General features: G+C 42.1%; 2 protein-coding genes across 4 annotated transcripts in view; both read right to left on the bottom strand.

Annotated features, from left to right (window-relative positions):
- Positions 1-2,284: 2,284 nt before the first annotated feature.
- Positions 2,285-11,129, bottom strand: GPR75 (G protein-coupled receptor 75). Of its 2 annotated transcripts, none has more exons than XM_080683298.1 (2): positions 10,924-11,129; positions 2,285-4,418 (listed from the first exon to the last, which is right to left on the bottom strand). In XM_080683298.1, exons 1-2 carry the CDS (start codon positions 11,025-11,027, stop codon positions 2,783-2,785), a joined length of 1,740 nt encoding a protein of 579 aa, XP_080539424.1. In that variant the 5' UTR covers positions 11,028-11,129; the 3' UTR covers positions 2,285-2,782. The 2 variants fall into 2 exon arrangements, with proteins under 2 accessions (XP_080539424.1, XP_080539423.1); XM_080683297.1 differs by having other exon boundaries at positions 2,285-4,513; positions 10,924-11,054.
- A 2,850-nt stretch (positions 11,130-13,979) lies between these two features.
- The window catches only part of PSME4 (proteasome activator subunit 4), a gene marked incomplete at its 5' end in the record, with an annotated part of 88,906 nt that continues 78,874 nt past the window's right edge, over positions 13,980-24,011 (bottom strand). Inside the window, 7 exons of one of the 2 annotated variants that reach the window (XM_080684664.1) lie at positions 13,980-15,473; positions 16,216-16,354; positions 17,022-17,155; positions 18,522-18,684; positions 20,138-20,293; positions 21,202-21,330; positions 23,010-23,095. In XM_080684664.1, coding sequence (XP_080540790.1) covers positions 16,220-16,354; positions 17,022-17,155; positions 18,522-18,684; positions 20,138-20,293; positions 21,202-21,330; positions 23,010-23,095 — 803 coding nt within the window. In that variant the 3' untranslated portion in view covers positions 13,980-15,473; positions 16,216-16,219. Of the gene's footprint in view, positions 15,568-16,215; positions 16,355-17,021; positions 17,156-18,521; positions 18,685-20,137; positions 20,294-21,201; positions 21,331-23,009; positions 23,096-24,011 lie in introns of both variants that reach the window. The other variant, XM_080684665.1, reaches the window with a different exon arrangement.

Genomic DNA, 24,011 nt, shown 5'->3' with positions numbered 1-24,011 from the left:
ACCTTTAAAAGTGTGAATTATCTTCTTCATTAATGTTATTAGTTACAAAGCTGTCTGCTTATTGGAATAAATAAAAGCGTCTGATTTTAGACAAAAAGTCCAATTCCTAAATTGCCAAAATACTTCAAATGATCTTGGAAGAGGATGTTAGATATCATAATCCTTTGTTTAAAAAGAGATAATAAACTAACCTATCTCATGAGAGTATTTATAAATGAAAACAGTGTTATATTTAAAATATAAAAGCACAATTGAAACAGGCCATAATGACTTCCAGAAATAGCATTCCATTCCAAAAATAAAAGAGTGGATATTTGCTCTGCTATTATAAAATTGCATAACAAAAATAAAGGAAAAAAGGAAGAGAAGGAAAGGAAGGGTATTGAAAGGTGAATTTTTTAAAAAGTTGAGCATTGACCCAGGAACCAGGAGGTCACCAGTTTGATTCCCAGTCAGGGCATATGCCTGGCCTATGATTCTCATTAGGGGTCGTGCAGGAGGCAGCTGATCGATGATTCTCTCTCATCATTGATGTTTCTATCACTCTCTCCTTCTCCCTTCCTCTCTGAAATCAATAAAAAAAAAAAATTTAATAAAAGAAAAGAAATTGAAACCCATATATCATACTTCAGTCTCAGAAATAGAAATAAATGATTGATACTGAAAGGGAAGCATCGTTAGATGAGGTTGAGCGGAGTTCTAGCTGAGTGCCCACTGTGTCTTCTCCATGCCCCGCTTGACCTCTGTACTTGGAACCAGCCTGGGAGAGAATGCTACAAACACTATCTTTCATCCACAGGAGTAAAGTGCCTTCCAATTTGCAATAACTGTTCTTGAATATAACAATTTCTAAAGATAGATTTTTTTTAAAAGACAGATTTTGTATCTTGATGCTCATCCTGTGTCTAGCAGTTACAATTCTAAAACTATAACAAGTTCAAGTGCTAATTGTAAATGAAAACATTTTTTCATAAAAATATGAGTTTACAGTTGTTATGCTAGGAATCACAGAGTACTGTATAGAATAAAGTTAGTTTTAGGTATAGAAATAATCTATTTTTCCTTACTGCCCATCTCCAGTTTAAGATTAATGGGAGAGAATAACACAATTAGTTTACTAATAAAAAGAGATCTTAAGGATTTTTCTATCACAATAATATATAAAGACAAAAAAAAATTTCTAAATAGTTACTTACTCTTCATCAGATTATTAACGAACCATCTCACACAGAAGGAAAGCATAAATCAAAACATTCCCATTCCCGCCCTGGCCGGTGTGTCTCCGTGCATTGGGTGTCATCCAGTGCACCAAAGGGTTGCTGGTTTGATTTCCGGTCAGGGCACATGCCCCGGTTGCGGGCTCAATCCCCAGAGCAGGCATGCGGGGGGCAGCCAACTGATGTTCCCTTCTTGCATCTCATATTGATACTTCTCTCTCTCTTTCCCTCTCCCTCCCTCTCTCTCTAAAAATAAATCAATAGAAATATATTTTTAAAAATTCCCAACCTGGCTGGTGTAGCTCAGTGGTTGAGGGTTGCCCCATTAACCAGGAGGTCACGGTTCGATTCCGGGTCAAAGCACATGCCTGGGTTGTGGACTCGCTCCTCAGTAGGGGGTGTGCAGTAGGCAGCTGATCAATGATTCTCTCTCTCTCTCTCCCCCTTCCCCTCTCTGAAATCAATGAAAACATACTTTTTTAACATCCTTATGCCTTCTTAAGTAATAATAAACATAATCTAACACGTAACACTCTATATTGCTTCCCAGATAACAAAACCCTGACTGAGATGAACACATTTAGCACCGACTCTCCCAGGAGCAGCATACCGCTACCACAGGTGCAGTCCTCTTCATTAGGATTCTAGTAAATAGAACAGAATAATTCACTTTTACCAAGGGATAACATATATATTTAATTGATTTCAAAGAGGAAGGGAGAGGGAGAGAGAGATAGAAACACCATTGATGAGAGAGAATCATTGATTGACTGCCTCCTGCATGCCGCCCTGGGGATCGAGCCCACAACCCGGGCATGTGCCCTTGACTGGAATTGAACCCAGAACTCTTTAGTCCATAGGCCGCCGCTCTATCCACTGAGCCAAACCAGCTAGGGCAATAACATCTTTCTTAAAAACAAACAAAAAACCACCACCACGGCTCTATAAAGCTATTCGATTGACACAATATAACAATATCTATAATAATAAATGGTAATAATAATAATAGTATATTCTAGGTTGACTGTCTTAGGAAAGTACCTAATAACTGTGTATTTTTTGTAAGGATAATTATATAGATAATGTATTTCTGATTTTCTGCTTTAACAATGTATTATTTATTCAAATAAGTCTGCTACCAAAAAAAGTGTATTCTTCCCCATTTCAACACTTCAAAAATCAAAATTTATAATTAATAAAAATAACACCTCAGTAAAAATTATACACCTTCACATTCTTTAAAATATCTAGCTCATATATACTTCAAAGACCCATAACATTGAGTCAAATGATCATTCTCTACTTTAACATAGTAGCATGATCTATTTAAAAGTTTAGTACAAAAGATTGGAACACAGGTCAGGGTAAAATTCTAAATAATAAACTTTTACATTAAACCTTAAAATGTCAAGAGACCACAAGGCAAACCAATAGATGCTAATAAATCCGACAAAAGAAAATCGTAACTGCGAACTTGAAGCTTTGATCTACAACTAGTCTCACAAAAGTGAAAATAAAAAATCCCTTAGTGCCAGTTTACACAAGATGCTCCAGCCTCCATCGCTCTAAACAGAGGGGACGGGAATCTGCCTGGCTGAAGCACTGTCACATTCTTGCAGTAAGTCGTTAGTGGTGTGGTAATGCATGGCAACATATGAACTGGCAAACCCAAATGCGTTTACTGGCTGTAAGTTACATGGGGTGTTCTCGTCCTGGGATGGGCTGCTGTTATAAATGCTGTAGTACGGTTCCATCCGAGTGTTGATGGGTGTTGAGCTGCTCTGACCATAGTGTTGATGTCCAGCGGAGATCTTGGGACTGACCACACTTTCCTTCGAATGACTTGGGCCACAAGCCTGGTCCACGAATTTCTTCTGGGGCTTTGGAGACAACATGTAGGCAGAGTTTGTTTCATGATGGGAGGATTTGTTTCTGTTGACCTCGAGGTTCCCTTTGCCCATGGCTCGAAGGCGAGTCTTCTGTTTGCAGCAGAAAAATCCCAGGCCAATGTATTGGAGGCACCAGAGCACTTTCCTCCTCAGCCCTGTACTGTTCCGGGAATATATAAAAGGGTTTAATCCTGACTTGAGAAATATAAGGGTGAATCCAAACAGCTCAAACTGGTAAAGGATGAAGCTCCCACTTCTGGACAGAACCACCTGCACCAAGGAAATCCCCAGTGGAAGACAGCATACCAGGACCGACAGCACGATGACCACACAGGTGACCACCGCTTTGGAATCCTTCGCTGTGGAGAGATTGACAGCTGATACCAGCTGGAGCCGGCTGGCTGCAGGGGTTGGCAGCTGGTTGGGACTCTGAGTGTATCCATGGGTCTGAACGTGCTGCAGTTTGTTGTAATTCTGGTTCCTGTATAGAGCGGGCATGGTGCACTGGATGGGGTCTCCACCTCCCTTCGCAGGCGCCCCCATGAAAGGCTGCGGTCTGGAAGCATCCACTGTGATCACAGGGGGGCATTTTCTGACTTGAGCATTTTTCCGCAGGGTCTGAGCAATCATGATGTACGAAACAGAGACCACAGCAACACAGAAGGTGAAGTCGACCACATAGAGAGAGAGGACGGCTTTCCCTTCTCCAGCCATCAGACTGGACATGGGGAGGCAGAGGTGGGACTTGCGGGTTTTCAGGGTGGCCATGGTGGCGAGGGTGAAACTGGTGGCCCAGAGAAGCAGAGTGAGGAGCAGGGTGCAGGGAAAGGAGGCCGTGCGATTCGGCTGCTTCCCCAGCACCATGCGGAGCCGGTGCAGGGCGATCACGGCCACTGTCTTGAGGGACATGATGATGAAGCCGGAACTGGTGAGGTGGAAGGTGAAGCAGAAAGCATCAGGGACGCTGCTGAAGAACAGCACGAAGGCGAACATGGGGGCCGTCACTCCGCAGATGAAGAGGTCACAGAAGGACAGGTTCAGGATCATGAAATCGAAGTTGGTTCTGAACTTCCTGAAGGCTGGATCAAAGAAGGACAAGAAGACGATGAAGTTGCCATAGGAGCCCAGGCAGAAGATGATCACGAGCAGGAAAGTACAGGTCACCGACGTGGCCGTGTGGACCAGAACGTGGAGACCCTCCTGCAGGGCAGTGCCGTTTCCCCCCGGGGCGCCAGGCGGGGGCCAGGTGGTGTTGGGAGCGTCCGGGAAGTGGTCCGTGGAGTTCATCTTCAGAGAGAAAGGTCTCTTCCTTCTGTGGGAAGGGGAGTCAGGGCCTCAGCTCACAGATGAGCGGTACGTGACAAAAGAGACCCAAGGAAGAAAGGCCTGCACACGAAAACGCATCCCCTGGAACAGAAAGGGGTTAATGTAGCCAGTAGAGCGCTCTCATGATCTTTTCAAAAGCACAGCATGTGTCGGCTGTGACCCAGTGCACAGGAAGCCCCGCACCAACAAGACACAAACACCTCCAAGTACACTCATCCAGCTCACCTGAGCTTTTATTGCACTCATCCAGCTAACCTGAGCTTTTATTACACTCATCCAGCTAACCTGAGCTTTTATTACACTCATCCAGCTAACCTGAGCTTTTATTACACTCATCCAGCTAACCTGAGCTTTTATTACACTCATCCAGCTAACCTGAGCTTTTATTACACTCATCCAGCTAACCTGAGCTTTTATTACACTCATCCAGCTAACCTGAGCTTTTATGACAGTGGTTTCCAAACCGGCCTTAAGCATCACCTCGAGAGCAGGTTAAAAAAAGAAAATTGGAGCCCTGGCCAGTTTGGCTCAGTGGATAGAGCGTTGCCCTGCGGACTGAATGGTCCTGGGTTTGATTCCAGTCAAAGGCACATGCCTGGACTGTGGCCTTGATCCCCAGGAGGAGGCAGTCAATCAGTGTTTCTCTCTCATCATTGATGTTTCTATCTCTCTCTCCCTCTCCCTTCCTCTCTGAAACCAATATATATATATATATATATATATATATATATATATATATATATATATATATATTTTTTTTTTTTTTTTAAAGGAGATTCCTAGGCCTCGTCCATCGAGATTCTGATTGAAGGGTGTCCAGATGCTATTTTTAGAAACACTCCAGTGCCAGACATTGGAGACACAAGAATATAACCTCTTGGCCAAAGGGATCACAGTCTAGCTGGAGATCAACCTAACTATGTAATTACAGCCCAACGCTGTAAATCAGATGGTAGCAGGTGCTGTGGAAGTAAGAAAGGGAAACCTAATCCAGCCCAGGGTGGAGGCTGAGAGGCTGAAGGGAGTCCTGGCAAGGAGGAGCTCGCTGGGTGAATGGTGAAGGCAAGGAGTAGGGGACAGACAGACTACAAGAAGGGTGTAAGTCTTTGCAGGATTGGGGCAAAACCAGCACATGCTTAAAATAGAAGCAGAGGATATTGCTGAAGTAGACTGGAGCCCTTTATATCACTCCCACCGGCTGCTAACAAATCCTATTTCTTTTCCTAAGAAGCATCCTTTATTTGCCATTATTTACAATTTCTTCTCCCTTCTTGTGATTTCTTGGCCAACTCCATACCGTCCTTTGGAAAAAACTCTGTGTAGGACTACATGTGAGGGGGGAAATTAAATTAATGAAGGGTATCAGAATTATATTTGAGATTTACAAGGTGCAAAGGCACCACTTTGTAAACTTTAAACTGCTATGCAAATATGAGTTAGCATTATTCCAACAATCATATCTTCAGGACAGAGCAGGGGGCATGCCCCCAACCCACTCATGCATTCATTCACTTAATTTACATTCATCATATGCATACTATATGCAGCTTTATGCTAGGCGCTGTGGGTAAAAAGGTAAGACACAGCCTCTACTTTAATAGAAGAACGTGTTTTTCTTCTTGCTCCTTTGTTTTTCTTAAGCTTTCCCCCATTTCACAATGAGATTTAAAGTACACTCACACAAATCTTCTGTTATCCCAAGTCCCAAAGCCCTGAGTGGCTTGGTGCCCACCCTGCTTCCCAATATGCTTCTAAGTGGAACAGCTTAAGTTGTTCCTTGGAGACGGATGCAATGCTCTTGACAACCAAAAGGTATTTGCTTTAATCCAGCATTTTTAGGAACAAATAATGGCACTGGGGAGGTCCAGGGGCAAAACTCAAGCTGAGCCCCTGAGACCTCCAGCTGTGTCAGAACTTAACCCCTTAGGTGCTGGATCATGGGGTGCAGAAAAGGGGCTAGGTCAGGGAGGGGCCACTTGGGGCTCCAGGAAGCAGCTATGGACCACCCACAGTATCAGAAGCCTCTCAGCATTCAATCACAGATACGGCTGTGTCAGTGAGCATCAGACAAGTTCAGTCCTGGGGAGATCCATATAGCCAACTAGTGTCCTCCGTGAAGGAAGAACACCTCTTCTACATTCTCAGTGGTCCATGGGTGCAGATCATGACAATATTATGAATTTCTCCACTGGGAAGTGAGACCAACTTTTCTGTACTTTCCTTATAAAAGTTCAGAGAGGATATAAATCCTGACCTTTTGTTTCCTAATATTAGAATTTAAAAAATAATAATGGGTAGCTATTTGTTTTCACTTAAGATTGTATTGTTTCTGAACACTTTTTAATGCCTACGTAGTGAAAAAGATACACTTTTACTATTTTTTATTGTTAATTGGAGGATTGGGGTTAACTGATGAAAAGAGAAGTAGAAGAGAAACCCCAATTTGAGGAGGCAGGAAGAGCAGAGAGGTGATACTAATGTTTATAGCAAACTCCTCTCTCCACCCCCACCTGAAGGGTTTCCTCTTTGGAATTAGGGAAATAAACAGGGGTGCAGAGGGAAGCAGGAGTTTGGTTCAGGGAAATTAGAAGAATAAAGAACCTAGAGTTAGGATGCTAACAAAAATATTGAATAAATGGGGAATACTGAAGAAGTGGGGTGATGGAATTTATGAAGACCCCAGACTAGGAGACAGTTGGAAAGAGTTGTCAAGTGGAAAATGAGATGATGAGGCACCAACATTAGTCAAGGGTGAGAGACAGGAGGAAAAAAGATTTGGAGCAGATGAGGGGCAAATTTCACTTTCTGTATAGTTATAATTTTTTCAACAAATTATACATTTTTAATAGATTAAAAATAATGCTGAATTATAGATTGGGAATATAACTATCAGTATCATTACTATTATGTTAACTGCACTAAGTGCTTGTGATGTGCCACCCACTGTTCTCAGTGCTCCACACTCTTAACTTATTGAATCCTCACAGTAACTCTGGGGTGGTTAATATAACTTATCTCCATTTTACAGATGAGGAAACTGAGTCAGAGAGTACCTAACTTAAAGTGGTAGAGCATAAATTTGAATGTTTGCAGTTACTCTCTAAAGCCCACACTCTCTCCCACCATGCTAAACAGAACAGAACGAGATCAAGGGAAAGATCCCCAGATCAGAAGATTGTTACAGCAGCTATAATTTATTGGGTGGTTAGTATATGCCAGGCACTTACACTAGAAGCTTTACATAAGTCATCAAACTTTATGTCATTCTCAATATAATCCTATCAAGTAGGTATTGCAATCTCTTCCCAACTCAAAGTTCTTGGAAACCAACATTTGAAAACACACACACACACACACACATACACTTCTGTGTACCTTTTTGTTAAGGTTGATAGTTATGGTATAATCCTATTGGAAAAAAAAAAGAGTAATATGCAAATTAACCATCACTCCGCTACACCCACCAGCCACACCCACAAGCCAATCAGGAGCGAGTATGCATATTAACCCAACCAAAATGATTGCGGCCACGGAGCGAGCAGGAGGCTTGGCTCTGCTCAAGGCTACAAAGTTTCAATTATAGAAGATAAATAAATCCCAGATCCCAGGGCCTCTGCTTGGGTCGCCAGGGGGCGTGGCCAGCCTGCAAGCCACCACAGGCCCCTCGCCCAGGCCGCCCCATGCCCCAAGGGAACCCCCACCCTGATCCGGGACACCCTTCGGGCCAAACCAACTGGCCTCCACCCATGCACCAGGCCTCTATCCTATCTAATAAAAGAGTAATATGTAGATTGACCATCACTCTAACACACAAGATGGCTGCCCCTATGTGGTCAAAGATCCTGCCCCCATGTGGACACAAGATGGCCAGCAGGGGAGGACAGTTGGGAAGGACCTGGCCTGCAAGGGAGGGCAGTTGTGGGCGATCAGGCCAGCAGGGGAAGGCAGTTGGGAGGGACCAGGCCTGCAAGGGAGGGCAGTTGGGGGCGATCAAGCCTGCAGGGGAGGGCAGTTAGGGGTGACCAGGCCAGCAGAGGAGGGAAGTTGGGGGTGACTGGGCCTGCAGGGAAGGGTAGTTGGGGGGGACCCAGGCCTGCAGGGGAGGGCAGTTAGGGGTGACCAGGCCTGCAGGGGAGGGCAATTAGGGGTGACCAGGCCTGCAGGGGAGGGCAGTTAGGGGCAATCAGACTGGCAGGGGAGCAGTTAGGCATCAATCAGGCTGGCAGGGGAGTGGTTAGGGGGTGATCAGGCTGGCAGGCAGAAGCGGTTAGGGGCAATCAGGAAGGCAGGCAGGCGAGCAGTTGGGAGCCAGCAGTCCTGGATTGTGAGAGGGAGGTCGGACATCCCTCGAGAGGTCCCAGATTGGAGACGGTGCAGGCTGGGCTGAAGGACACCCCCGCCCCATGCACGAATTTCGTGCACTGGGCCTCTAGTCCTATATAATAAAAGGCTAATATGCAAATAGACTGAACAGCGGAACAACTGAACAACCGGTCACTATGACATGCGCTGACCACCAGGGCGTGCATAGAACATGGCAGGCATGGGCAGCAGGCAGCAGAGTGCTGAACATGGCAGGCATTGGCTGCAGCGGGATGGTGGAGCAGGTGAGCGGGGGGCGCCAGACCATGGTGGGGCACCGGTCACTGTCATTGGGGCGAGCCTCCGGTGGTTACTGAAAATTCTTTGCTCCCACGTGCCCCGGTCCGGCCCGCCACTCGCATCTGCTGCCTGTGCCGGCCCCGCTTGCACCCGTACCTGACGCTGGAGCCGCCACTTGCACCCACTGACGGTGCTGAGTGATTGGGACTGGTGCCAGGCACCGGCAGTGGATGTAAGCGGTGGCTGCCAGCCCAGATCGCCCCTGAGGTCTTCACCTCCCCCTGCTCTTGAGGGGCAATCGGGGCAGCAGCTGCAGCTCGCACCCACTGATGGCGCCGGCCCTGCTCACACCCACTGCTGGCACCAGCCCCAATCGCTCCATGCCGTCAGCGGGTGCAAGCGGCGGCAGTGGGCTGCCGGCAGACAGGGCATCGGGGCCACGGCAGGAGGGGCCAAGAGGGGGTATGGAGGATGGGCGGAGACCCACCCCTGTGCCCACCACAGCCTCGTGGCCCACAGTTCCTTTCAAGGTGCATGATGAATTCGTGCACAGGGCCCCTAATGTAATTATAAATCACTCCTATTGGGATAATTTGGAAAAAAGTTAGGAATCAGAGGCTGGGGAGGAAAACCAGAAGACAGAATAGAAGTAAAGGGGTTGGCAGAGAAACTTGAGGAGAAATAAAGGAAATGGAAGGAAAGTAACTACTATTAGTGTTAACTCTGGGACTATAAGAGGAGGCTGAGATCACAATTTGGGACGAAGTTATGAAGGCAGAATTATAAAAGTCAGTGATTTGAGGGAGGGAGGGAGGTAAAGAAATAGCTATTTGCTATGCCTAAATATTAAATAAAGGTTTTCAATGCAAGCATACAAGCTACTCTGTATCTCTGGGATGATAAATAGGTCTTGGAGGACAATGTGATTAAAGTCATAAAACCAGAAAAATGTTAAGTTGGAACACCTGCCTTAAGCAGGCATATTAGCTACAATAAACATGGAATGAATTCATATCACATGCATCTTGTTACAACTAGGAGGAAGGATCCTAAAGTAGTAAGTAAAATATGGTAAGAAAAAATTTATTGTACAGTGGCAATTATTTCTCCTTAAGATGTGTGAAGAGTCTTTGATAATTTGATGTGCTGTCTTAATATTTTACTGTATATTAAAACATTTTATATGCGCTTTCCCAAGTCCACTCATGATCTGGATTCTTCCCACTCACTTTTTTTTTTTTTTTTTCATAAGGCCTTGCATTCCTCGAGGGCGGGCATTTTCAGAGTCTAACCCTCGGAGAGCAGAGCTCTGTGTAAGTGTATTTGTATGGATCCGGAATACCTCAGGGAAGATGACTTGCCCACGGTCACTAAGATTCAAGTCAGATTTATCTGATTTCAGAGCCCTTCAAGCTCTTTGTCCCCAGTTGAATTACATCGAGGCCGGGAGCAGCGGATGGGGTGGGGCGGGGTCAGTGGCTGAGGGGCACGGGGAGGCTGTGGAACACCCCAATCTGGGTATGGAAGGGGGGTGAGGACCGACCCCTGCCCGGAGCTGGCAATGGGTAGGAGGTCCCGAGGTGGAGAAGGTTATGGTAAGGGCCTAGGCCTGGCCAGGGAAGCTAGTGAACCAGTCGGGAGAGGGCTGGTGGGGTGAGGAGGCCAGGCCAGGCCACGGGCGCTGGGGGAGGGGTTCCACGGCCCCACGGAGCGTGGGAACGGCCCGGGTAGGGGCCAGATGGCTGCTCCGCAGGCTGCGCCAGGACAGCAGGTGCGCAGGGGCCGGGCTGGGACCAGCACAGCGCGCTCTTTGCTAACCCACCGGCTCCCCGTGCCTGACCCTCCCTGTTCCCGTGGAGTCGCCTCCTCCAGGGCCCGCAGCTTCTCACCTGCAGGGTGGCCGCAGCGCCGCCCCTTCTCCTCCATCTCGCATCCCAGACCCCAGCTCCACCCACTGCCCGGGAGGATGCAGGGCTGGAGGCACCATCGCCATCGCCGCTGCCGCCGCCTCCGCGCATCCCGGAGCTGCAGGAGCTGGGGGCGCAGAGGCGCAGTCACCGAGCTGCGGAGGGCGCCGCCCCCTCCACCGGACACCCAGGCCTGGCACCCCGCCTGCCCTCGCACCCTCACCACCTCGCTGGCCTCGTGCGCTGGGGCCGGCTGCTCCCCGTCCTCCGGGCTCCCTTATGTAGGCAACGGCCGGCCGACAGGAAGAGGGGCAGGCGGATTGGGTAGAAACCTGAAGAGTGGGGGCGCAACAGCACACCGCGACCCAAGGGACCTTGGTCTCAGAGGGACGCACCGTGGCATGGGCCGGTGGGCTTCTTGCCAGCCCTCCGCCTGCATTCCCGGCCTTGGGGCCCGCCAGGCTCTCTGGACTGCAGCTAAATACCTTTTCTCCTAAATTGGCATCGTTCCGTTTCGTACTTTGAGACTCAGAACTTGTAAATCAAGTCGTAACGTTTAAATCAAATCAAGTTTATAAAAAGAATTACATCTTTTCTTCTTTCAGCTCTTTCAAAAAGTATTGGTGAATTTACTAAAGGACCTTACCAATTACTAGGAAACAAATGCAAAGTAAAACAAACAAAAAAACAGCAGTACCCATGCAAATAACCAAGCCAAGAAACCACGGACATGAACGTTAAAAATCATAGAAAGCAATGGCCGTAGGCATGCAGCTAGGCAGTTTAGTGAGCAAGAACACAAACCCCAAACTACCATCCTCATTCCTCTATAGGTCCATACGCCCAAAACAATGAACTCACGGGTTTAATTTTAGTTTGGGCCTTCAACTAACATCCTATTCTGGGTGACTGGGAACTTACTACTTTTCTAACCTGGCGGGGTGGAGGTGGGGGGAGGGGGTAGTATTTAGAAATGAGAATGCTCTTTGAATGCCCTTTCCTTCACGCTGATGCCAGAAAACTCAGTTCAAGTGAATATTGCCGTTGAAATCCTATTGTGGCTAAACTGTTTGGTACCAAGTACCAAAGAATTTGACTCAAGCATATAACTTATCTTTCCCAGTTCCCCTGTGCTTTCATTGTAAATAAAAAGGCTGGATAATTTGTGAAGTAGACATTCAGTCCAGGAGTTGACTATGCTTGCAGAATTTGGTTTAGAAATGAATTTATTCCTAAGGGCAAATTTCCCATCAATACCCATGTAATATTCCACTCCCAAACACATGCAATGCAGCAGTTCAAATCTAGGTTGTCAGCAGCGGTGACCCTGGGCCCTAGAAATAATCAAAAGGAAAAGAAGACATTAGTATTGAGTGGAAACTCCAAAGTTATATCCCTCTCCATATGAACTGCCCGCTCAGCTCCAGACATTTGGCCATGCCAGGAGATGACAGGTTTGGGCTGGCAAGTAGCAGTTACACCCATGGGAGAAATTATCTGTTACTGGGGGAAAAAATAAATTTACAGCTTGTAAAGGATTCCAGAGATCTAGAAGAGGAAATCAGAAACCACCAAAGTTCCAGAATTACTACGTACCATCAGCAAAGCTACTATAATTTTGTCTATCAAATGTGCCAGCCAAGTGTTAAGAACACAGCCTTACTAGTAAAAAAAAATAGTAAAAAAGAGGAAAATCTGCAAAAACAAAAACAAGCAGGGCTGACATGTTAAAATATGAATGGCTATCGATTTTCAGGGAAACCAGCATTCTAATATACTGTCACTGTCAATGCAAATTAAGGAAAACATCAGAGCCACTTAATGTTTTAGATTCTTGACCTAAAAATCTCACTTCTTGGAATTTATCCTAAGGAAATACTTGAGGAAAAAGTCTGAAGCATGACGATAACAAAATGTTCATTGCAGTGTAATTTGTAGTAGGGAAAACATAAAACAACCTTGATGTTCAACAACAGGGGAATATTCACAATTATATTAGCAAGAGAAATAAATTGCCATTGTCCATAAACTAACTATGAAGACCATGTAGAAAAAGTTAATTTTTTCAGTCAAACAAAATTTCTCACTGCTTCCTTCTAGACATACTACTAATTGTTTAAATGGCCTGCAACCTTAGGGCTTGGCAATGCCTTCTCAAATATTTGAAAACAGCTTTCACAAACTATTTGTAATTTTTTTTGGGGGGGGGGCACCAAAACTTATTCACATTAAGAGAACAGGTGGGTAAATTTTCCTCCTAAATTTTGAAACACACTTTTCAAAGTCTGTATTTAAAAGATCCAATTCAGAAATTAAAGATTATTACTGCTTACCTCAAAGATGCTAGCTTTCTCCTCACCTCTCACCCCTCTCCCCCTCCTTTCTGGAAACCTACCTTAACACTTCACCAGTGGTTCTCAATCCTGGCTGCACGAATGAAGCATTATGAAGCTTTAAAAAGATCTTGGTGGTGAGTCCCAACCAAAGAAACTCTGATCGAGGAACACTGTGGATTCAGTATCCTATTTTTTTTAAAGTTCCACTTCAGTAACATTGCTAAGACAGTTTCATATAGCTTAGAAAAAGCTGAAGTGGTTAATATAAAGCCTCACTACTCAAGGTGTGGTCTCAGGACAAAGCATCAATATCATGAGCTAGGAGCCTGAATTAAAATTCTTATTTTAACAAAATCTCTGGGGTTCTTAGACATATCAATCATCTAGATCAGGCTGCCCAATAGGACTTTCTGATGAAAACATTGATCTGTGCTATTCAATAGGGTAACCACTAGCCACAAGTGGCTAATAAGTACTTGAAATGGGTCTAGTGAGACCAAGGAAATGAATTTTTAATTTAATTTAAAAGTAAATAGCCACATGTAGCTATTAGCTACTCTAGTGGACAGATCCAACCTAGATAACTCATTTTGGTCAGGGGGCATGAATTTATGGATTGAGATCTATGGATCCAAAGGAATCTTATAGAGTCACTGCCTACAGAACTGTTCTGTCCACTTAATGAAGACAAAAGCCAGGTGTTAAAAACAATCCATTTATTGGGTTTTAAACTAGTTACACAATGAAATTGTCAGTTTGGCACTACTCTATACAGGGACTATGCCTGTGTGTGCTGATCTGTACCAGGACCTCTGCTGTGCTTAGGTCTGCATTGAGTCATTCAACAAGTAGATTCTAAAAAATATACTGTAGTGTTCCTTTAAGGAAGACTGTACAGAGTGTGTTGCAAGATGACATTCACAAACTTGTGAATTACTTTTTTTTTTTTTTTTGTCTAGAAGATACCTTGCATTCTATAAACTTGTCAAAGGCAAACATGGCGTTTGCATTGAGATGCACACAAAAAAGTTACATAAAAATTCAGACATTCTAACATTAAATGAACTCAAACAAAACCCCACACCTCAGCTTTTGTAACGTGAAAATAATTTAAAAATGCAAAAAATGGCATTCAATTTGGTACAAAAGCCAAAATCACTATAATAAAGAGCTACATGTGAATTTTACAAATTAATTACACAATGGTGTTGTGTAAAAGGTTGCATCTGTACAAAGTCTTGCCAAAGCTATCTCTACAATTTATACAGTCCTTTACATCTATTTAACATTTATTAAACAAGTCAATTAAATATCAAGACTTCTTAGTCTCTCAACGATTCTGCAGGCAAAAAAAAAAAAAAAAAAAAAAAAAAAATCAGAAATTACAGAATTTTTGCAAACACAGCAATCTTCTATTAGGTGAAGTATAACAGTTTTAAAAGTGGGTCAAACAATATTTGTAAAGAATACAGGTAAATCAACCAGTCAGGGTATTTATTGTTGTTGATGTTTATTTTCAAAATCATACATTGTATACACACACAACAATCCATCAAAAATGTATTCACAAAACCCCAGTTTTCCCACAGTTCTCTTCTCCTCAGCACAAAAAACTCCAGTCTGTGGGAGGCGCGTGGTGGACACCAGCTTCACTTTTGTGTCTTGTCAAGCAATCCATCAGGTCCTTGGCTAGGTTCCAGACCTGTCCTCTCTTCCTTCCATCTTCCTGGCTCTCCAAGCTTCAGATTTATGGCCCACAGCCCTACTACCATCTAAACCCAACAGCCATTTGGAAAGAATTCAAAGTAATTTGAGATGAATGAAATGAGAGGACCTGTTTTACAGATGGGCATTCTACATTCCAAGTAAACTGTTTCTTAATGAGTTCCTAGACTCAGTCTGGTCTTGGATGCCATGATCATACTGGGTAATTATTTCTAGTCTGAGACATTGTGATTTTGTCAGATGCCTCAAAGAAAAAGTGATCAATATTCTGGAAACAGTTCCGGACAAGTTAGGAAATCAAATGGCAGCTGAGAACCTGTGGAACGCAGACTAAATGAGACTAAACAGAAACCACCAGAATGATGAGAGCTCGACAAAGGCAGAGAGTTAAAACCAGCAGCGAGCCACCACAGATGGTACCTGAGGATCTGGAATTTTTGATGAAAAGAGCTTGAAGTGAGGACTACTCACCTGTATCAGGGAAGAAAAAAATTTCAGTCAAGCCCAGTAAGTGAATTTTTCTTTATTCTTCCTATCCCAGTAGAAAGGCTTCTGGGTCCTCCCTCTTTAATAAGAATAGATAATAAATATTTAAGAATCCTGATGAAATGTTCTCACTACAATATAGAACCTAGAGCCCTCAGGGCAACCCAAAATGCCCAGGCCCCACTAAGAGGCTACAAAGAATAATTTTTTTTTTTGGCCCAGCTGGCATGGCTCAGTGGTTGAGCGTTGACCTATGAACCAGGAGGTCACAGTTCGATTCCCAGTTGGGGCACGTGCCTGGGTTGCGGGCTTGATCCCCAGAGTGGGGCGTGCAGGAGGCAGCCAATCAATGACTCTCTCTCATCATTGATGTTTCTATCTCTATCTCCCTCTCCCTTTCCCTTCCTCTCTGAAATCAATAAAAAAATATATTTTAAAAAATAATTATTTTTGTCTACCATTTCTAGACTACTAAGCCTACTCACTTATGAAGATCTAAAAGCAGTCACATAACTTGTCTGCTTAATAACTGAAGCAAAAAATCAAGGAAAAATTCTCTGGGAACTTATGTAAATGATATTTTAAAAACACTTTATCTAAACAATGACATCTAAGAATATCAGCAAAAAAAGAACAAACTTAGGAGCACCTAGTTCTGAGTCAGTGAACCAATGACACTTGCCTGCGGATGTCAGACTTCTTTAAACCCAGAGCCCTGCTGACTTACCCTCCTATGCATAGTAGCATGGTGATACCAAGAGATCGGTGAGAACAAGCAGCTGGTCGTCGGTGAACTGCTGTTTGTGTTCCTGCCAGTTGTCATGGTGCGTCCTTCGGAAATTGGATAAGGTCTTCTTTACAGTCATCTGTCGAGTGAACAACCCACATACATATTATTCTGACCTCTCTGAACCACTAGCGTTATATTTAGGATACCTTCAGCTTAGTAACAAACTCTCTAGACTTCAGATCTCACTGCTCACCGAATGCTACAGAACCAACGAGCCCAAAGCCACCAAGCTCGCTTTAGAATTACTTGGACAAGCTATTGCAACTTGCACCACATCAGTAAACCAGTTTCAATATACACGTAACATCTATTTACTAAGTTGAAAGGACAAAGTCATTCATCTTCTGAGTTGTTTAATTTAGGACCATAGGTGCTCAGTAAATGATACCACCAGGCTTTCTTGTTTAATATTAGCTCCTAATTGGACAGTTCCTAAATAGAACATGCTAGTAAAATAGAAGTATAATATTTATACTGACAACACTGACACTACTTTCATTGGACTGGGAAGGACAGAAGTTACAGTAATTTCCTTGCTACCAAAGGATAAAAAATTTACACGAAAGCAAGGTCTCTGCAAGATTTTAATGATTACTGATAAGCAGGCTTGGTCCTGCAGTGGTAGTAGTGGCTGTATGAAAGCAGAAGGTCCAGAGTGTGTAGGGAATTATCAGTATAAATGGTGTTTTGCAAAGCATCTCTTGATAATGTGTGTGCAAAGAAACCAACCGGGAAGCTTTTACCTCAATAGGCTGAGGGTCATTCAGATGTGCACTCAGATTCATAAGGAGCTGGGGCATCCAGGTGGGGACGTCATAAGGACTGGAAAGAACACACGCACCAAGTCCTAGCACCCCAGCATGGCGTCTGACCAACTCTGCAAAGACAACAGAAGTAATGTGCAAATATTGATAGGAATCTACTGCACTCTTTACAGTGAAATAAAATTAGTTTTAGATTATGCTAGTTATTTTCAATGTGTAAATTTGTGTTTAAAATGAATCTTTATTCATAACACGAAAAACATGAGTTTGAGGACAAACTAAAAACATCCAAATGTGTTTTATATTTGCTAAAACAAACAAAATAATGGCTTTTAAAAAATCAATTTATATCATATACAAAAGTGTAATCCCTGATGCTAAAACAAACTGCAATCAAAGTTAAACCACACTTTTCAGAATGCATTGATTCATAGGTAAACACACTCAACAGAGAACTGCAAGCCCTGGCTGGTGTGGCTCAGTGGGTTGGGCATTGTCCCATGCCCTGAGAGGTTGCCAGCTGGATTCCAGTCAGGGCATAAACCCAGATTGTGGGCTCAATCTCTGGTAGGGGGTATGCAGGAGGCAGCTGATCGATGTTATGCTCTCACATCAATATTTCTCTCCCTCTCTCTAATAATCAATCAACTATTCTTTTTGTTGTTATTAATCCTCACCGGAAGATTATTTTTTTCCATTGATTTCTTACAAAGTAAGAGGGAGGGAGGTGGGGAAGACAGAGAGAAACATTGATGTGAGAGAGACACATCAATTGGTTGCCTCCTGCATGCACACCAACTGGGGCAGGGATGGAACCTGCAACCTAAGTACATGCCCTTGACGGGGAATCAAACCCCTGACCCTTGGGTGTGTGGGCTGACATCTAACTGCTGAGCCCCTCCAGCCAGGGCAATAAACTGGTCTTTAAAAACAAACAAACAGAACTGCAATGTGTCTGTTTACTACAGACTCTGTATTCTTTCTTTAGCAATAGAAGTTAAAGTGCTTTCAATTTCCATTACTTATAATAATAAAAGCGTAATAGGCTAATTAGACCAAACGTCCTTCTGGACGAAGCCGGGGGCTGGGGCTGGGAGGGAAGCCCGGGTTCTGGGTGCCAGAGGGAAGCCAGTGCTGGCAGCCGGGGGAAGGAAGGCCTACTCTTGCACGAATTTTGTGCATTGGGCCTCTAGTATTTTAATAAAGATGTGTGTATAGTTTGTGTCTGTAAGTATACTATATGGTACACATGCAACATGGTGGATAAGGGGTTGAAGTTAAGAAAAAGGGGAGCCGTAGCGATTTGGCTCAGCTTTTACATGCCAGGTCTTGCCTTCTATGTGCAAAGCTCAAGAGCAGAGAAACTATTGCCAGTACCCAGCACAGACCCAGGGCACATACAAGTATTCAATAAATATTTGTTGAGTAAGCCTGGTTAATTCTCCAAAGAATCTGTGTGTTTTCTACCAGTATTGTTACCTGCAGAAGGAATCGTATCTCCTACGAAACCAGGGTCTCGCTTTCTTTTCTTCGGTAGTTTTGTTTTGCAAAGTTGTTCAAAATGAATCTGCATAGGACTGTCTATGGTAAGGAAGTTACACTGTAACAGACCACTTAAGGTGGTCGCAGCCATTTCTCGAACCTGCAGAGATAATCACTTGCATTAGAGCGAAGATCCCAAACCTGCTGGAATATCAGAGGCTGGAGGGTGGTATGGGAACTGGGGTGGGGACTTTCCCTGGCATTTGTATGCAAATTGTGTAAATGCTCTCTTGCAGCTTCTTAATAGAGATTTTATCAGGTTGTCAAAGGATCTGTAGCCTCAAAATTGAAAAAAGCCACTACATTCAGGTAAATGCTTAACTATTTTATACAAAATTAAATTACTCTATAAATTATTTCCCTACTGCTAAGTCTCCTTAAATGTTACAAAGCTTTCTTTAAACATTTCTCATTTAGAGTACTACAAAATTGTTTTCAACATTATCGTACGAGCTGTATTTAATTATTAGATAGTAAACATCACTTTTAAAAATGATAGTTTTAATAAAAGTCATCGTTATATTTACGGTAACAGTTACGTTTAAGCCTATTACATGGAGGAAAATATAAAACATATAAAAATGTTCTAAAACAAGGTCCAGAAAACAGTAAAGTTAGTAAACACTGACTTTAGAGTTCCCACCTTGCAATTTCCATTCTTTAGTTAAAAACAATACAAGGAAAAGTTTGTACAATTTTATAGGTAGCTAACTACTTTCACTGAAGCCTGTCGGAGTTGTTATCACCACGGTGGGAGTACCCTAGGGACTAGATAATTCTGCTCAAAGAACACAAGGAAGCTGGATTGGGAAATGAACAGGCTCATCAGGGAAACGGAAAAATTTCCACTCCCAGTTTCCTATAGGTACAATCTATTTTTAGTGCTCTCAAATAAAATGTATAATTAATGGGAGTGCTCCACTACATGGAAAACCCAGTAAGTCATAAAATAAAGTGAAAATGTCAATTACATTTTCTTTACCTAAAGCCAATTTAGGAAGTTATATCTTACTCCACATTTATCACTACATGCTTTTCTTATGTTAGGCTGTTTCAACAAATTAATGTTATCTTATTGTACAAAATATTAATATTACACCACAAAAGTTGCCTTTGATTCCTCTACTGAAGAAAATAAAAGGGAACAATCCTTCCCTAAATTTACCGGATAATACATTTATGTGTAACTTTTTATTCTCTTGAAACTACCTTCATATACATTCCTATTAGTCATTTTAAAATCAGTAAGATACACAGAGTATTACCACCAGCAATTTCATAGATAAGAAAACTTTGGTTCACAAATGTTACCTGCCCAACTGCAAACAGAAACCAGGATAAGAACTGCCTAATGTTTGTTTCCATTTGTATTACAGGAAATCATGAATAGGGTATCAAAACTAATCCAGGAGAGCTACGCTACAATTAGTTACTTTTAGTGATTTATACTTTAATAGAACACATCTTATCAATGTGTAAATACTACATAAAGGGGAGCGATGTTGCTTTCTTTGAATTTCTTAAATTTCTATTTGCTTTAACTTAAATTTTACCTCTAGCTGTTCATCCTCCAGAAGACTTATGACCAGCCACCTGATACCTTTAACTGCATCTTCATTGTTTAGGAAAATAAAGAGGTTGTAAAATACCATGGTCTGGAGGTAGGTCAGCACTGTGTATCTAGCATGCCAAGAACTGCTTCTTGCTGTCTGTGAAAGAGAAGTATAAACAATGAAAATAGTGTTGACAAGAACATGAGGTGACAGACATAGAAATGACACACAAATAAAATCTTCTACTATAATTCTACCTATTTTATGCGGTTAGAGCAACCTCATCTTACAGCTCCTTCTAAATGAAAGGCTGTATGAGCTATTTCGGTAAAGGTATTCAGAATATATGAATAGTGGAGAGTAAAGGGGAGGAATACACAATAAAAGTCCATTTTAGAAGAGAGAATTATTTATAATTCATGACTAACTTCTCCAAGGGTTGCATATTATTTTATTTTACTTTTCATAGTAGCAGGGTATTGAAAGCAAAAAAGATTGAGAACTACTAAATTCTACTACAAAAAGAATACCAAAATATTGTGCTGTTAAAAATATTTTTTTGGTGTTGTTTAAACTTAAAAATCTGAAAACCATGGGGACATGTTCACTTTTATATTACACAGCACATGCATGCCCTGGATAAACCTGAGCACACGGTATACTAAAAAGTGCTACCAGAAAATATATAATCACTTAGGTCTTTCTATCATAGGCTAGGAAACGTAAGTGAATAACGTAAGGGGGAAATGGTAAAAGGAAATGACCATCCCCTTCCCTCATTAAGCACTTTGTATTCAAGGTGCTTCAATAATTAACTCTCTATGTACACAGAATATCTGGGCTTGAGTGATCTGCCCAAGGTCATAGAAGCTGGTGACAGAGCCAGGCACATAATCTAGGTCTGGTTCTTGGGTCAGTACATGAACTCACTCATATTAAAAGAAAAATTAAAATGGAAACAAGTATCAGGTACGGTGTGCACTGCAGCTGACTTAGTGAAATTCTTAGAATAAGCCAAAATCCCAACAAAAAGATATAGATATATATTTGGTATTAACTCTTACTTGTTTTAGCACCTGAAGTACCAAAGGCACTTGATGAGGGTAAAGCAACCCCTGAGACATTAGTGATAAACATAACTTTGCATCTCTTTTCAGTTCATCGTAGCTATTGTCATTTTCCACTGGGGCAATCTAGAGAATAAAACAAACCAAAGACAAAAATTGGAAAATAACAGCCAATTAGTACACAGGCAACCAACTTACTTTCCCTCAGAATGATTTCCCTCTTGTCCTCTAAAAGTGAACAATAATTTTTTTAAGTATCATTATGAACCACTGAATCTCAACAAATTTAATGGCTTTGATCCACTATAGTTGCCCTTCTTATTGGTGCTCAAACTGGCTACTGCATCTTTTAACACAACTGTAACATCCTGGGTTTCTGGTATGACAAGATGACCGGGGTTTATCCTGTACATTTCTTGGTCTAAACCTGAAATCAGCCATTTCTCCAAGCAACTCTGGTTCTTCTAGTGGGAAATGACACTTGGAAAGCATAATCTGGACACCAGGGTATTGACTGCTATTAGGTTGATTAGTGGTTCTGGGCCTTTTTGGTGGACATTGCTAGGGTATAAGCATATTTTCTAAATAGAAATGGATCATGAGATTAAAATGATATTTCCAAATTTAGGATTACAGGGATTTTACTAAACAGCTTGGATTTTTATATATCCCGTCTCTCATGCTAAAAATCTTGGTTCCTACAATTATTACTGCATTTGCTCTTTATTATACCTTACATATAATAGCTTCACTCCAATATTATTAATAAGGATATTATCCACAAGGCATGTATGAATTTCTGTGCTCTTAAAATCCACTGCTCTGTGTTTTAATCCTACCAACCAGATACAGTGAGGTAAGGTTCATTTTGCCTTTTTTTAAGGTACTTTCCTTCCATTTAATTTTAAAAGTGCTTATAGGGTCCTAAAGACAAATTAATAAAACAAGGTACATTCACTCTAGCTTCTTTTCTTTGTCTTCCCCAACCCTTAAATAAGTATCCTCTCAAATATTCTAAATGTATTTTCTTGTGTTGTTTTTTTTTTTTTAAGTAGTTTTAATTTCTAAAAATAAATTGTTTTTCTATAACACACTAAGGAATATACCAACTTAGGTGAGAGATTCGAAGCTTAGTATTATGAAATTTCTTTGCATACCCCTAACAAATGGAATCTTCACCAAGTCTTCACTGTCCTTACCCAAACTTCAGACAGGCTCTTTCTGAGCCCTCTTTTTGATCTTAGTTTTATCACCTTCACCCTCTGACCAGAGGAGTAATTAAAACCACCTCAGGTCATACCTCTCATCAAATAAAATTTCGAAGTCACCATACAAATATCTTCCCGTAGATATTTGTTAAAACCAATTTCGAAGTCACCATACAAATATCTTCCCGTAGATATTTGTTAAAACCAATTATAATGTCATTTATCACTGTAAAATAAATACAATATAGTGAACATTTTGATCTTCAGATTTGTTATATATTAAGTATTAAAAAGTCAGAAAGAGCTATATTCAAACATTTCATTGTGGCTTTTCTTTTTAGCTATCAGTATTTTCCTAAACTATTACTTGGAAACTGACTATTAGTGAAACAATGTTTCCTCTTATCTAATATTTAAAAGATTATTTCAACAAATATGAAACCACTATCACCTAATGATTTTCCTGTGACTATTCTATTTTTTGAAGATACAACCAAATCATACACAGTCTGAAAATTATCAGCCATCAGATGATAAATATAAATTCCTTTTGAAGGTCAAAAAAGGATGCATTCCTCATTTTAGCCATTAACTTACCTTAAAAAACAAAGGTAAAAGCTGAAGTTGTTCTGTGACTGCTGTAGAGAAGGATCTTCCTGCACTCGCCATCAGCCATTTCAATACTATTTGGAAATGAATACCCAGAATCAGTCTTCGCTATCCAATTAGACCATGAAGTAGAATAGTATTGTGGTGCAGCCACTTTGACAGTGCTTCAATGTTACAGATTGTTTATATTACTTCTTAAATGAGACACTGTCCAGCAGTATGACAGGACTCACAATAAAGGGGGGTGGGGGGGTCAACTAATCTATGGAGTACTAAAGCCACTCTCAAAGAATAAATCAGCAAATTATTAACAAGTCTACCAAATAACTATGCTAAATACAAATTAAAACTAGCCTTCAATAATTCCAATGTAGCCCTAGCTGGTTTTGCTCAGTGGTTAGAGTGTTGGCCCTCAGACTGAAGGGTCATGGATTCAGTTCTGGTCAAGGGCATGTCCCTTGGTTGCAGGCTCGATTCCTGGTGCCAGTTGGGGTGCGTGCTGGAGGCAACCAATCGATGTGTCTCTTTCACATCGATGTTTTTCTCTCTCTGTCTCTCCCCCTCCCTTCCATTCTCTCTAAGAATCAATAGAAAAAATATCCTCAGGTGAAGATTAACAAACAAAAAATAGCAATCCCAATGTAGCAAAAACAACAACTAAGTTAGTTGTTTATATTCACAATCCTTGAAAAATTTTAAGGTATCAGGACAACAGGACACCACTAATAACAAAGATAATTAGGGGGGTAAAAAGGACCAGCTAGTGTGGCTCAGTGGTTAAGTGTCAACCTATCAATCAGGAGATCACAGTTCAATTCCCAGTCAGGCACATTCCCGGGTTGCAGGATTAATCAACAGTGGGGGGGTGGGAAGGCATGTAGGAGGCAGCAGATCAATGACTTTCTCTCATCATTGATGTTTCTATCTCTCTCTCCCTTTCCCTTCCTCTCTGAAATCAATAAAAATATATTAAAAAAAAAAAAAGAACTA

The sequence above is a fragment of the Plecotus auritus genome (genome assembly GCF_963455305.1).
Source record: "Plecotus auritus genome assembly, chromosome: 8".
NCBI lineage: Eukaryota > Metazoa > Chordata > Mammalia > Chiroptera > Vespertilionidae > Plecotus > Plecotus auritus.
Note: the sequence above shows the minus strand (reverse complement) of the source record. Positions and strands in the feature narration are given on the sequence as shown.

Coding starts and splice junctions, on each gene's coding strand:
- GPR75 (XM_080683298.1), bottom strand. CDS start 11,027: ATGGCGATGGTGCCTCCAGCCCTGCATCCTCCCGGGCAGTGGGTGGAG. Junction 4,419..10,923: donor GCGCTGCGGCCACCCTGCAG/GTGAGAAGCTGC, acceptor CCCTTCCCACAG/AAGGAAGAGACCTTTCTCTC.